The sequence below is a fragment of the Camellia sinensis genome, chromosome 13 (genome assembly GCF_055761805.1).
Source record: "Camellia sinensis isolate YWXY chromosome 13, ASM5576180v1, whole genome shotgun sequence".
NCBI lineage: Eukaryota > Viridiplantae > Streptophyta > Magnoliopsida > Ericales > Theaceae > Camellia > Camellia sinensis.
In genome coordinates this window covers 33,044,874-33,059,001 of record NC_138973.1, presented here as the reverse complement: position 1 = coordinate 33,059,001, position 14,128 = coordinate 33,044,874, and the positions used below count along the sequence as shown (strand labels likewise).

The 14,128-nt window shown below is 37.4% G+C and overlaps 1 protein-coding gene across 1 annotated transcript; it reads right to left on the bottom strand.

The window, feature by feature from the left end:
- Window positions 1–296: 296 nt before the first annotated feature.
- On the bottom strand, window positions 297–10,474 carry LOC114266137 (cyclin-dependent kinase F-4). Its single transcript, XM_082901880.1, has 19 exons — window positions 10,217–10,474; window positions 6,052–6,312; window positions 5,926–5,978; window positions 5,218–5,820; window positions 5,057–5,135; window positions 4,899–4,967; window positions 4,719–4,808; window positions 4,496–4,634; window positions 4,204–4,306; window positions 4,032–4,084; window positions 3,883–3,949; window positions 3,489–3,597; window positions 2,595–2,660; window positions 2,395–2,463; window positions 2,193–2,256; window positions 2,000–2,110; window positions 1,775–1,806; window positions 1,557–1,638; window positions 297–810 (listed from the first exon to the last, which is right to left on the bottom strand). Exons 4-19 carry the CDS (start codon window positions 5,223–5,225, stop codon window positions 599–601), a joined length of 1,353 nt encoding a protein of 450 aa, XP_082758006.1. The 5' UTR covers window positions 5,226–5,820; window positions 5,926–5,978; window positions 6,052–6,312; window positions 10,217–10,474; the 3' UTR covers window positions 297–598.
- Between the last annotated feature and the right edge of the window lie 3,654 nt (window positions 10,475–14,128).

Genomic DNA, 14,128 nt, shown 5'->3' with positions numbered 1-14,128 from the left:
AAGTTAACAAAATAGCTGTCCCTTCAAACAACACATACAAGGCAAGGAGTCCTCTGTCCGTATCTCCTCCCTCCCCTTTTTCAAAGGCCTCTCTCTCGACCATACAATTAAGGTCAAAGACCTATCGAGTGTAGAGGGGGCTTAGGACAAAGAAGGTTCCAGACAGAGCATCCTGTCTCCGCATGCAATTCTAAGCAGCAAACAAATTCGCCTGCAGAAAACCGGTCTCTGGAAAGGGAGACAAAGCAGCAAATAGATTGTCGGTAATCAAATTCAACCAAGCAGCAGTTCAAAGATTGTACACAACCCAAACAAACTGCAATCTTTATAAGAAAATAGCATAATAAGACATAAAATATTCATAGAAGCATCACTTGTAACAACAATCCCTCATAATAACGTGACTTAGGTAACTTATTTTTTGATAGGCAGACTTAAAAACTGTCGGATCAACCATCCCTCGTAGCGGGGCTTATGTAAATTTCAAACATCACACACTAGACAAACTTCACTGGGCAAGCTACGCAAGAAAATATTTATATAAAGCAGAAGACCCATTTATTAAACTCACTACCACATCTCAACAGAGCACAACTCTTCATCCCGCAACTTTCCTGGTGAATGTTCTTCCAGTCTGAATCTCCTGAGAACGCCCAAGAAACAAGTCAGATTGGCTGTGCCATCCCCCAGCCTTCATAGGTGCCGGAAAGGCCTGCCTTCCAGGCAACCTAGCAGGACCAACAGTTATATTTGCCAACTTCTGAGTTGTCTCTGAAACTCCCCATGCAGTCTTTCCATTGTAAATGGAGGCTGCCAAAAAAAAGTATATCAACGTATTCAGTACAAAATAAATAAAACTATAATGGGCTCAACAAATTTTAGTGCACTTCAAATCTGTACTTTTAACAACATTCCCAAGTAAACATCTATGATTGTTTGTCTGTTGATTTTACTTCTTAATAATCATTTACTTGACAATAATGAATACAAAGATTAAAAAATATCAATAATAATAAAACAATTAAACCATCAACCAGTACAATAATTATTTGTGCACGATTGATTCACGTGACACGAGGTAGTTGTCAATTGCATTTATCTCACACATCCCACCTATGTTACACGGACTAGCAGACGAGTGCCAGATATGGGTATGGGTGAGGCTGCATATCTAGAGGTTGGACCCATAAAACCTCAAATTTAAAGGTATCCGGACTCGGCAAAAAATGATCGTTTTCATTTTTTTAATCTATCATGTGAAATAAAATGATGTTACATGTAACATACAGTGTCAAAAAAATATTTTACTCATTTTATAGCAATTATACAACAATATATACATATAATGATAGTATTAAATACAAAATATAAGAAGTGTCCGATGGAAATTATCAATCCCACACCCTTGTCCAAGTGTCAAGTGTCCGATATGGGTATTTTATTTATTTTGAACAGTCCATGTAAACATAGCCTCCCACAACACCATGTAAAATGCACACCACAAAAGAATAAATGCAAGAAAACGGAATAAATGCTCGTGAACAAACAACACGTACTTGGACTGTTTCTTGCAGGTGGTCGGTATCTTGGCTGTTGTTTGGCAACGATCTTTGAAACATTATTGTTCTTAATTGCATCCTAAGCACCAAAAAAGACGGGGAAAATAAAAGAAAAGAACAGGAAAAAGATCAATAAAGTGCAAACAAATTAATCATCAAAACCATCAGTGAACACGAGAGAGATGCAAAAGAATGTAATAAGTTTCTGCCCTTACCTGACTATTCATTTCCAACTTACGTTGCACACCTGCAACAATCATTAAGGTAAGATACGAATCTAGAGAGTACTAAGTTGTATATAATAGTGTATAGCCCAAAAAAATTTGCAACAAAGGCAGAACTAGTTTTTTTTTTCTGAACTGCAACAAGAGGAGAGAAGGGAAAAGATACAAGATTTGATGATAAATGCAGCATTCTCAAAATCATCAGCAACATATCACCTGTTGTTAGAGACACATGGGATTTGGCAGGAGGAAAGTTGTTTACTGGCCTTGATTTAGTCCCAGAATACCTCCCAACAGACTTCTGCTCTAAGGCACCCCTTGTTCCAACTGCAACATGCTTAACAAATTAGGGTCCACAATTTTTCATTCATTGTGCAAGGAAGACAAAATTGTATGGAAGAAGCCAAACCAGATAGAGGTGTTCTAGTGACAGCAGTTTTGGAGCGAAGAGATGGTGGAATGTAAAAGCAACTCTGCCACATCAAAGGATGCAATTCAATTCTAAGATCACTAAAGCCACAACTACTTAAATGCAAAAGACCTAACAGTGCACATTTCAGTCTGCACACTTGCGATAATAGATGTATGGTGAAAAGGAAAAGCTTTGCCACCTGGAAGAACGGATGCTGGAGGGCCTCCAAGGCTGTTGGCCTCTTGCAAGGATCCCAGGAACAAAGTGACTAGATGTTTGGAGAGAAATTGGGGAGCAAAAAAATTTTAATTAGAAGATAGGATGATGGTAAACAAAAACCAATATTCATAACACATCCAGCACAATTTAGGAGCAAGTTTCAAAAGACCTCATACTTACTGTAATAATATTGATTGCATCCTTACTAGCAGATGGCATCAATACAGAAAGATGGACACCAGTTAGCTGTCATGTCAAATCAAACATCTTTCAAAACCTTGCTCATATTTACCAAAAAGAAGGAAAAAATTAATATCAACATCTGCTAAATGAAATGACATTCCAAGTTAGTGCATATCATAAGGATGTACTCGAGTAGCAAAAAAGTCAACTGCTACACAAGTACAACCAAGTGACTACAATTACAAACATTCTTTTTATAGCCTCAAAAAACATATTCCCATACAAACAGCAAGAAATTCTATAGTATGCCAAAGAAGTGGGCCTAAACCACATAATGCTTGCATTGTTAGGAAAGCTCAATCATACAAGCTACTCCACAATGTGGAAGATTTTAAACATGACTTGAATGGAGTGCCTTAAAATCAAAGTTACCAGAAAAAGCTCACCTCCTGGCAATTTACATTTTGGAACGCACTTTCCGAAACATGGTATACTTTCATTCCAAAACAGTGAATTTAGAAATTCAAAGTGATCTCATAACTGTTTCTATGTTCATTAAAACTTTAAAAGTTTTCCTTAATAGGAAAAAAGTCAAATACAATGAACTAAAATCTAGATGGAGTGATGTTTTGGGTTGACAAAATGTAAAACAATGGGTCATAATAATGCTCATAGAATTGTGTTGTTGAACAACTAATTTGAAGAAAAATACACTATAATATGTTGGATGTCAAATTAAGAAGTCTATCTCTATCGTCCCACATTTTAGAGCATGTGGCATACCACATTCGCGTTCCTCGTACTAGAATGATCCATGTTCTAGGTAACATATCTCAGAATACACAAATGAATTTGCACAACAGAGTAAAAGATAAACCAAGATCAACTGACCTGTGGGAACTGGTAGTTAATAGCACTTGCAAGTTTAAGGCCTTTGGTCCACTCAATCTCATTTGGAGTGCCTATTATGCTGCATATTTTGTAGATCTCATCTGCTTCACTGCAACATGTGTTAAAACAGGGCAATTAGGCCGCCACCACAGAAGAGGGAGAGAGCTAAAAAGTTGGACATATTTTCTATGTAGTTTAAAAAAAATCACTGAATCTTCACGATTCATGATTTGATTCGATTCGATTTGCAATTCAGTACAAGACCATTTTGATTCACGATTCAAATCCCAATCTGACAACTAAAGCAGAACTTAAACCTAAAGCATTATATAATATCTCCTCCTCACTGCTTGTAACAATGAATGCAAAGGATTCAAAAAGATGAGATATACACCTTGAGCCTGGGAAAAGGGGACGGAGAGTAAACAGTTCAGCCATGATTGCACCCATTGCCCACATATCTGATGGTAGGAAGGAGGGAGGGGGGATTAGTCATTATCATTAAACAAGTTTTTAAAAATGCTTTCTCCATCATTTACTCACCAACTGCAGAATTATACATTGGAGACTGAAGCAGAACTTCCGGGGCACGATACCTGCCAAGTCCATAATTTATCTTCAAATACACAAGAAGAGCAAAAATATGTGTTCACTAATTTGAATATCAAAATGAGAGAGGGTGGGGTGAGGGGGGAGGGGGTAAACTACCACATACCAGCGTGTTGAGACATATTCTGTATATGGTGGTTGAGAACTAATCTCGCGAGCAAGACCAAAATCAGCAATTTTTATTACATCTTTTGAAACCAGCACGTTCTCTGCATGGTGCACATGTGAAATTTGTTTAACCTTTCTATTTTTAACCTATCAACTGACACTGAGACATTCCGATGTTAAATCTCAAACAAATTTACTATTCAGTAGTCAGATCAACAAGACATTAAAATCCTGACACAAAAACCAGATGCACCATTTTCACATCAGACACAAGCAAGAGCAACATTTACCTGGCTTAAGGTCACGATGAAAATATCCTCGCTGGTGCATGTATGCTAGTCCCTGAAACACTTGGAAGCACCAATTTCTGACTTCAGCTTCTGAGAAAAGGTTTCCCCTGTCTTTCATTAGTTGATATAGGTTACATTCCTGAAACATAAAAAATGGCATTTCACAATTGATAATGTGTGATCAAATGATGAGGATATGGCCTGAATAAGAGAAGCCACATACCATATATTCAAACACAAAATACAAAATGTCATTTTCCCTAATGACTTCCTTCAGCTTCACAATATTAGGATGGTTCATTTTTCGCAATGACTGCCAAGTAAACGAACAAAATCTAGCATCAATATAGCTATATAGAGATTAAAACCAAAACCAACACAATGAAACAGTATATTATGTTACCTTAACTTCTCTCAAATTTATGCATTCCTCCCAAGAATAATATTTTCTCTTCATTTTCTTAATCGCAACCTGTTAAAATAAACGATTAAATTGAAACAGCAGAATGAAGAAATTCTTGATTCATATACAAGGTCAACATGAAACATAAATGAACTTACAACTTCACCAGTCTGCTTATTTAATGCTCGCCAAACACTCCCAAACGTTCCATCACCAACTTCTTTGATTATCTTGTACCTGTACAACCGAGAACTGTCCTAATGAATCAACTAAATCATAATAGAAATATCACTACATAAGATTGCTTAAATCAACGCACCTCTCCATTCTTTTGATTCAGCAGCCTGTGATGCTTTATTTATTCAAGAAAAGAATGGCACATAGAAAAATCTATGATTTTTACTTTGTTATATGGCTTAAAAAAAACTAAGAAATGGAAATTAACCGCCTGGCTGATCTATCTGAATCCACCATCAAATTTCTGTGGCATGATGTATGAGCAAAGAACCAGTACATATCTGCTGGATGGCCTTCACAGCCTTATTCATAAAATACACCAGAACGAAGGCTCCGAGACAACGGTAAGGCATATATAGATGGAAAAGTCGAGCACTGAAAACCATCTTGATAACAACCCAAGAACTGATCAAGCCAGAGTATGATTTAGCAAATTCATAGGATTCTTTGCTCAGGACAGTCAACTGACACAATCACAAACGTGATAACAGCTAGCTCAGCTTTGCTATGTAAAAGATCTTGCAAAATCTTCAGTTACGGATTATGTCATCATTCTAACCAGTAGCCATCAGTAGAGAAGACAAAAATAAAAGCTAAGAACTACAACTCTGTGCGGATTCAGTGCAACAAGTTTCTACTATAAACTAAGTAGAAAGTATCATCGGTTTGTTTGTAGACTTCAACCCTGTGATCAAAGAAAAAATATAACAGAGACAAAAGGTAAGGTTAGTGACATCTGACAGAAATTAAAGATAAACAAATCAATTGAAATATGCAAGTAAATCCGCACCCCAGAAGATGGTTTCGCCAAGGATCACAACTTGATGTTGTATCAACAATGCACTACAAGTAGAAAATTTGTCAGAAAATGCTAGCATATAATGCCTGGTTTAGAAGAAGTGAATATGTAGCTTACTCATAGACATGCACTAAAGATCCAACACCAATCTCAGAAAAAAATTGCATTACGCCTGCTGTATTTTTCATTCAAAAGAAACTGTCCACTAAGTGCAGTTGAGAAAAGAAACAAGAAGGGAATCTCCAAGAACAAAACACCGCCAATCAAGCACTTGTTGGAATGAGAAAACCCGAAACTGGAAGCAGTCTGCCCAAAGGCACACTTTCTCCATGACTTTATAAAGTAAATTAAGCCTTTGAAATCAAATTCCGATGCAACCTGACATAGCACAGAAAGTAAGACAAGTCATATCAGTCATGATCACAACTTTAAATGGAGCTCTTTTGATAGAACAGCAACTTCGATAAAGTATTCCATACGGACGCACAATGCCATACCTAAATAATTACAAAACCAAAACCAATACTAAACAAGCACCAACAATAATGAAATTACAAATTGATACTATCACCATTAATTTCCAACGAGTAGCAAAAAAGGATTTCAGTCATAATTTACTTCCTGTAGTTTATTATTAACTACCACACACAATGCTCACTCTGTTGATTTTGAGAAAGACAACAGTGGCAAACCTGGGGGAAAAAATTATATGTCAGACAACTACCATGTTCCAGTTGTAAGTAAGAGATTACCAGCATTATTTTATTTTTTGTTTTTTTGATAAATAATCAAACTTCATTAGAAAGGCATCAAGACGATGCAACGAATACAAAAATACAACCCACAAGGGGTCCAAACAAACCTAACTAATCAAATTCTCCACAAAATCTACAAAAACCAAAACATTTGGATCAACCGCACCCGTAACCCAACTATGCAACACCGTCAACAACCTACTCTCTAACCATGAGATGGAATGGCACTTATCCTGAAAAACACACCTATTCCACTCCAACCACACTAACCAAAGCAAACAGTGGGAAGCAAGAACCCAAGCCTTCTGCCGTCTCTTCCCCACCCTAGCCCCACCCCAACTCTATAACACACCTAGCACAGACCCTGGCTGCACTCACACCAAGCCAAACAATGCAACAATGAAATTCCAAAGTCGCGACGCAACCGGACAATGAAGAAGCAAATGATCCACCATTTCTGCATCCCTACAGCACATGTAACACTAGTTAACCAGAACATGCCTCCGTTTGATTAAATTGTCAATTGTCAAAATATGTCACAAAGCAACTATCCAAACAAAAAAAAAACACAACCTTAGACGGTGATCCCGTCGCCCAGACGCTCTTCCATGGAAACACAACAGCACTTTCACCAACAAGCCCACCATAAAAAGGAAACACCGAGAAAACCCTTTAGATCTTGGACAATCCCACACCAAGGAATCCGCTCCATCCCCTCCATCTCTCATTATACAGAAGCCCCAGAAGGTCCACCAATTGATCCACCACCCAATTCTGCACATTCCTACAAAGATGAACATTCCAAACAAACGACTGCCCCCGCCGACCTCTAACCGAAGCCCCCACCACCTCCTCCCCATCAGCAACAATAACATAAATCAGAGGGAACATACACGCCAAAGACACCTCACTACACCACCGTTCTTGCCAGAAGCGAGTCCTATCTCCCACCCCCTCGAGTCCTATCCCAAAACTCCTTCCACCCCAAACATGCTCGTGATTGTATCTGAAAATGCAATTCCATGTGTTGTGGTAGACTAAACGTGTTGTCTTAGATCTCAAAATAATGAGCACAAACTAACAAATGTTATCGACAACCCAGATAGTTTTCTACACTCTTAACATGGCATGCCTGAAGGGCATTCAAGTAGGTATGTGCTTGAGCAGGCTATAACACGGACAGAGATACACAAAGCCATTCACCCTAACATTGCTAAAGCCTTCAAATGCCTAGGAGACCTAATCTATATGTAGTTAAAGAAGAAGACCTAATTTATTCATGCGCAAACGGATTAATAAAACTCTTCTCTAATTGTTTTGCAAAAATTACTCATATCATACACACTTAGATCACTCTAGTAATTGGTTATTCCAGCCAACTGGTCGATTGAAATTGTATCTGTGAGTAAGCAAAGATCTAAACAAGAGAAGGTTAACAAAGGTGTTTGAGTTAATTGGAGGCGGAGTTCGAGCTTGGGTGTTTGAAGGGGGAAATATCTAGACCAATGCATCTATAGTTGCATTGTAAATCATTTATTTGAGCCCTTGTGTGTTTTTTTTCCAAACAATTTTCCATATGTATGTTGTGTTCTATGAAGCATGGGTACTTCAACAAACATGGCGTACCCGTATTAAATATGTAATTTGCATGGTACTTTTGCATACGTACCGGGTATACAAAACACGTGCCAAATTTTTTGTTCTTAATTTTTTTTGCATCCCAGAGGTACCTAATATATACCCAAGCCGCACATTAGCCGAAATAATATTTTATTTTATTTTATAAAGAGGTGAAGTTTGTTTCATTGAATGTTTTTCAAGCTTAGCATGATTTTAAAATTAAACTTTGGTTCGTAAATTTTTTTATATAACTTCATTTAATTTCAGTTTATAACTTACTTTTGACATTAAATGTGAATTGTAGGTTAGATCTTAACCAACTAAACCATTTACCTAATTTCCGCATTACTCCAAATTAAAAGCAAATATTTTTTACAAACATACCCAAGTTTTTTAGATTTTACCTTATCAACGAAGCCACACCGTACCCATACATGTGCTTCATAGGTTGTGGTTCATGTTATTTACATTGTGTGGATGATTTATGATTCATTGATTAATTAGAAATGAGTAATCCATTTGGTAAGTTTTAATTGGTTGGATGTTTGAATCAAGCATTTGGTTTGGCCTATTGGATCCCTAAGGACAATTGTTTTGCCCTGGTTTTTCAAGTGTCGATTAGAAAATAATATTTATAAAAGCATAAGGCTGTATTCGGTACAACTTTTGAATCATGATTCTACCTTTTAGTTTAAATGCGGCGTTTGTTTACAGTTTTCAAAACACATTTCCACACCTGCGTTTGAAAATTCGTGTACCCAGATGTCCCCCCGGACGGTCGTCCGACCGGTTGACCGGCCGATTGAATGGAACAGTGTTCTTGAATTTTTTTTATTTGTTTTTTTCACTTGGTATTTTTATATTTTAAATAAAAAATATTTTCAATTTTTTTTTTTAATTTTTTAAGAGTTTTGAATAGAATTTTGGGTTGTGTGTTTGGTTATGAGTTGTAAATTTTTGTATCAAAAATTATGTCACATCACTCAATTCAAAAGCTCTTTTCAAAACTCATTCACCAAACAAATTTTCTACCCTCAAATCATAATTTCAAAACTCACAAACTCAAAATACAACTCATATTCTCAAATCATATTTATAAAACTCTACCAAACACAATCTAACTTTATTTTTTACACCAAGTGTGTGAGTAAAACACAAATGCAACCATCTTACTCAGCTCCTAATATAAATGTCTCACTTCCAACATATTCTCAACAGTGTCAAACTCCCCACCACTAAACGCAAATTCAGAAATACTAAAGCTAAAAAACCTATTTTTCAGAGATGCCATCATACACACAAGCGGAAAATAGCAATACTGTAATAGAAATTTAAAGACAAATCTATTAGGACAATTTTAATTCATCAAATCAAAAATCAGATTAATAATTCAAATCAAAAACAAAATTAATAGTTGATCAATGTGAACTCCATTCCAGCAGCCAAGCCACAATTCAAATCACAAATCCTCATAATAAAAACCTAGAACCATCAGGATTCAGGGGATTACCCCAATCTCCTATGAACTCCTAGAAACAAATAAATAAAATTTCTCAAATAAAAAACAACCTAAATCGAAAGCCACAATCCAATTCAAACCGTAAGATAACCTAAGCAAGCAAAAATAACACCAAATCCACAATCCAGAACAAAAACTCAATTGTAACAGACGAAACCCTAACACCAATTGAAACCTCCTCAAACGAATTAAAAAACGAATCTTGGGGAAACATAATCAATCAGCATAGATCTGATTCAATTCCAATACACACAAATCATCAACACCTCCACGTACATGAAACAATACATACAAGATCATATACGCAAATACACAATTCAATTACACATATACATATACACATGTACGGAAATGAATATATATAGAGAGAGATAGAAATTAAGGGAACCTGTGGCGTTAACGGCATAACCTAAAGGCGCCACGGACGGCCAAAGCTCGACTCCAGAGCTCCACGCTGCCCTTCCTTCTCTCTCTCTCTCTCTCTCTCTCCTTCTCTCTCTACATGGAATTTCAGAGACGATTTGAATGAGAAACCTAGGAATGATTTTCGCTCTGCGTGACGAGAGGTGTATATATATATGTCGTGGGCTGAGATCGTGTACACTGCAAGTTATTAATTGAAGTTTTAGTGACGCTTTTGATCGGTCGGTTGGTGGGTGGGATATCGAGTCAAGAGTCTCTCCTTGCAAGGCCGTGTTTGCATCCGTCCTTGCAGGCCTTCGGGTTTATTTTTAGGCTCAATTTTGATAATCCGAACCGTTCATATTTTATGATTTATTTAGTATATCATACCTGTAAAAAATTAAGTTGATCGGATATCAGAAAGTATGTGTTTGAAAAATTGAACTAAACATTATTTTTTAAAGAATTTAATAAACAGTTTTCCGAACACATGCTTTCTGATATCCGATCAATTTGATTTTTTACAGGTATGATATACTGAATAAATCATAAAATATGAACGGTTCGGATTATCAAAATTGGGCCTAAAAGTAGACCCGAAAGCCTGCAAGGACGGGCACAAGGACGAAAGCCGCAAGGAGAGGATCCTCACTCTGGGATATCACCCTACGTGGCGCATGGTCCCACTATTATAGCGGGTCTGGCATTGTGGAGTAATTATTCCGTTTTGCGTTTCATATCTAGATTAGTTATTGTTTTATTTACCCTCTATTTACACCATATTCTTAAAAAAAATTCTATTCATATTTAAAATTTAAATAAATTTTTTTATAAGAATAATGTGATATTATTATTATTTTAAATAAATTCTTTTTTAATAATATGTAAAGTAAAAAGTTCATAATGAGTTATATCATTACAGTATATATATTTTTTTTTTTATTTTATTTATATTATTTTTTTATTTAAATTCAAGATGTATATAGATTATCACTACGATTTATTTAGAAACTAACAAATATAGGGGCAACCTCTTAAGAATTTTATGGTATTGTATGTACTTACTTAGCCCCCAGAAAAAGGATTAATAAAAAATTACAAAATTCGTAATTACATAGGTGTTGTTTGGCAATACTTACGTTTTCAGTTTTCAGTTTATATTTATAAAAATTTTAAAAATTCAAATAAAAACTTATTTGGTAAATTTTTTATTTATAAATTAATGGTCTCAGTTTATAAATTTGGCAAAAAAATGTAAACTCAAAAAATGAGTTTACGTTTTGAGTTTTGAGTTTTTTTTTTAACCACCCAACACTAGCCACCACCCGCCACCATTTTCTACCACCGTCTTCCGCCACCACCACCCACCACTCACTCCCACCACCACCTGTCACCACTACTCACCACCCACCTGCCACTACCACCACCCACTCGCTACCACTCACCACCCGCCACCGTCACCTACCCACTCACTACCACCACCCACCACCTACCCGCCACCACCACTCACCACCCACCTGCCACCACCACCCGCCGCCACCTGCCACCCACCCGCTACCACCACCCACCACCACTGCCACCACCACCACCATCACCTACCACCCACCTGCCACCACTACACTCGCCACCTACCCGCCGCCACCACCCGTCATCCGCCACCCACCTGCTACCACCACCCCCCACCACCACCACCCACTCGCTACCACCCACCACCCGCCACCATCATGCACCCACCCACCACCACCACCACCCGCCACCTACCTGCCACCACCACTCACCCACCACTACCTGCCATTCGCCACCCACCTGTCACCACCACCCACTCGCTACCACCCACCACCCGCTACCGTCACCCACCGAGCCACCCATCCACTTACCACCACCACCACCACCACCACCACCCATTCGCTACCATTTTCCACCATCGTCTTCCGCCACCACCACCCGCCATCATTTTTCACCACCGTCTTTCGCCGCCACCACTCGTCTCCACCCACCATCCGCTACCACTTGCCATTTCTCACTCTTTTTTATATTTTAAAATTTTTTTAAACATTTTTTCTAAACCAAACGTGTTTGTAGTTTATGTTTTTCTAAAAATAAACAAAAATCAGTTTATAAAATTTCTGTAAATATAAACTGAAAACGTAAACATTACGGGTCTGTTTGGTAACGTTTACGTTTTCAGTTTATATTTACAAAAATTTTATAAACTGGTTTTTGTTTATTTTTAGAAAAATATAAACTACAAACGTGTTTGGTAATTGACAAAATATTTAAAAAAATTTAAAAATATAAAAAATAGTGAGAAATGGCAAGTGGTGACAACTGGCGGCGAAAGACGGTGGTAGAAAGTGATGACGGTGGGTGGTGGTGGGTGGGTGGGTGACGGTGGCGGGTGGTAGCGAGTGGGTGGTGGTGGTGGCGGTGGGTGGTGGTGGCGGCGGTGGGTGGCGGATGGCAGGTGGGTGGCAGATGGCGGGTGGTGGCGGTGGGTGGGTGGGTGACGGTGGCGAGTGGTGGGTGGTAGCGAGTAGGTGGTGATGGTAGGTGGTGGGTGGTGGTAAGTTATATATATATATTTTTAATAATATGTAAAGTAAAAAGTTCATAATAAGTTATATCATTACAGTATATATATATATATATATATTTTTAGAGTAGTGCTAGAGAGCTCGAATTGAGCTCCCCCCGAATCCCCCTAATTACGAAACGACGTCGTTTCGTCGTTTGATTTTTTTTTTTTTTTTTTCAATCAGAAAATCAGAATCAGACGCAGAAAGAAGGAAGAGAAGAAGAGAAGGCAGGGGCGGAGGAAGAAGGCAGACGTGGACGCTCGGCCGGAATGCGACGATCGGCGGAGCTCGACGATCGGACGAACTCGACGATTGGCCGCTCGGCCGGAATGCAGGGGCCATTTGTGTGTGTGTCTCCCTCTTCTCTCTTCTCTCCCTCTCTTTCCCTCTCTCCTCTCCGCTCTCCATCTCTCTCTCTCCCTCTCCCTCTCCCTCTCCCTCTCCCTCATCCCCTGCGTTTGAGCTCGAAAAATGGTCGAAAATGGAAGAAAAAAAAGAAAAAAAAGAAAAAAAAACCTAATGCCCAAAATGACGTCGTTTTGGGCATTAGGGGGATTCGGGGGGACAATGTTTCGAGCTCCCAAACATTATCCATATTTTTATTTATATTATTTTTTAATTTAAATTCAAGATGCATATCGATTATCACTACGATTTATTTAGAAACTAATAAATATAGGGGCAACCTCTTAAGGATTTTATGGTATTGTATGTACTTAGCCCCCAGAAAAAGGATTAATAAAAAATTACAAAATTCGTAATTACATAATGTTTCAAACTCATGTAATAATTCTTGGCCATTTTGAGTTTTATTATTCGTGTAAAATTTTAGTAATAGTAATATTATGTCATCATAAATATGTATTATTACCATCCAATAATAAAACATCATATGAATAGGTTACGTAACCGTAATCATATTATTCTTCAATCTCTATTAATTAATACATTTATATAATGCGATACATGCACGTGTATGCTAGTTTATAGTTAAATGGTGATTTCATGTAAAAGGAATTATGAACTTCTAAAGATGTTCAAATTTTATTAATCTTGAACAAATTTTTAATAACTCGAAAATTTGATTTATTTTATGATTAGAAATTTAACATTTAAATGGCAGATTGTCACATCCTGTTCAATTTTTCATGGCAAAAACCCTACTAAATGGTTGCTTGAAAGAATGAGAGCTAATGGAAGAATTTAGGATAGCGTTTGGTAGAATTTTAAAATTATGATTTGAAAATAGAGTTATATTTTGAATTTATGAGTTTTAGAATTATGATTTGTGTGTGCAAAATTTGTTTAGTTATGAATTTTAA

What these genes read in the sequence shown, in the direction of transcription:
- LOC114266137 (XM_082901880.1), bottom strand. An exon ending in ATAAGCAGACTGGTGAAGTT is followed by an intron (nt 4,968 to 5,056) that starts GTAAGTTCATTT and finishes TTATTTTAACAG; the next exon opens with GTTGCGATTAAGAAAATGAA. An exon ending in CACTAGAACACCTCTATCTG is followed by an intron (nt 2,111 to 2,192) that starts GTTTGGCTTCTT and finishes AGCATGTTGCAG; the next exon opens with TTGGAACAAGGGGTGCCTTA.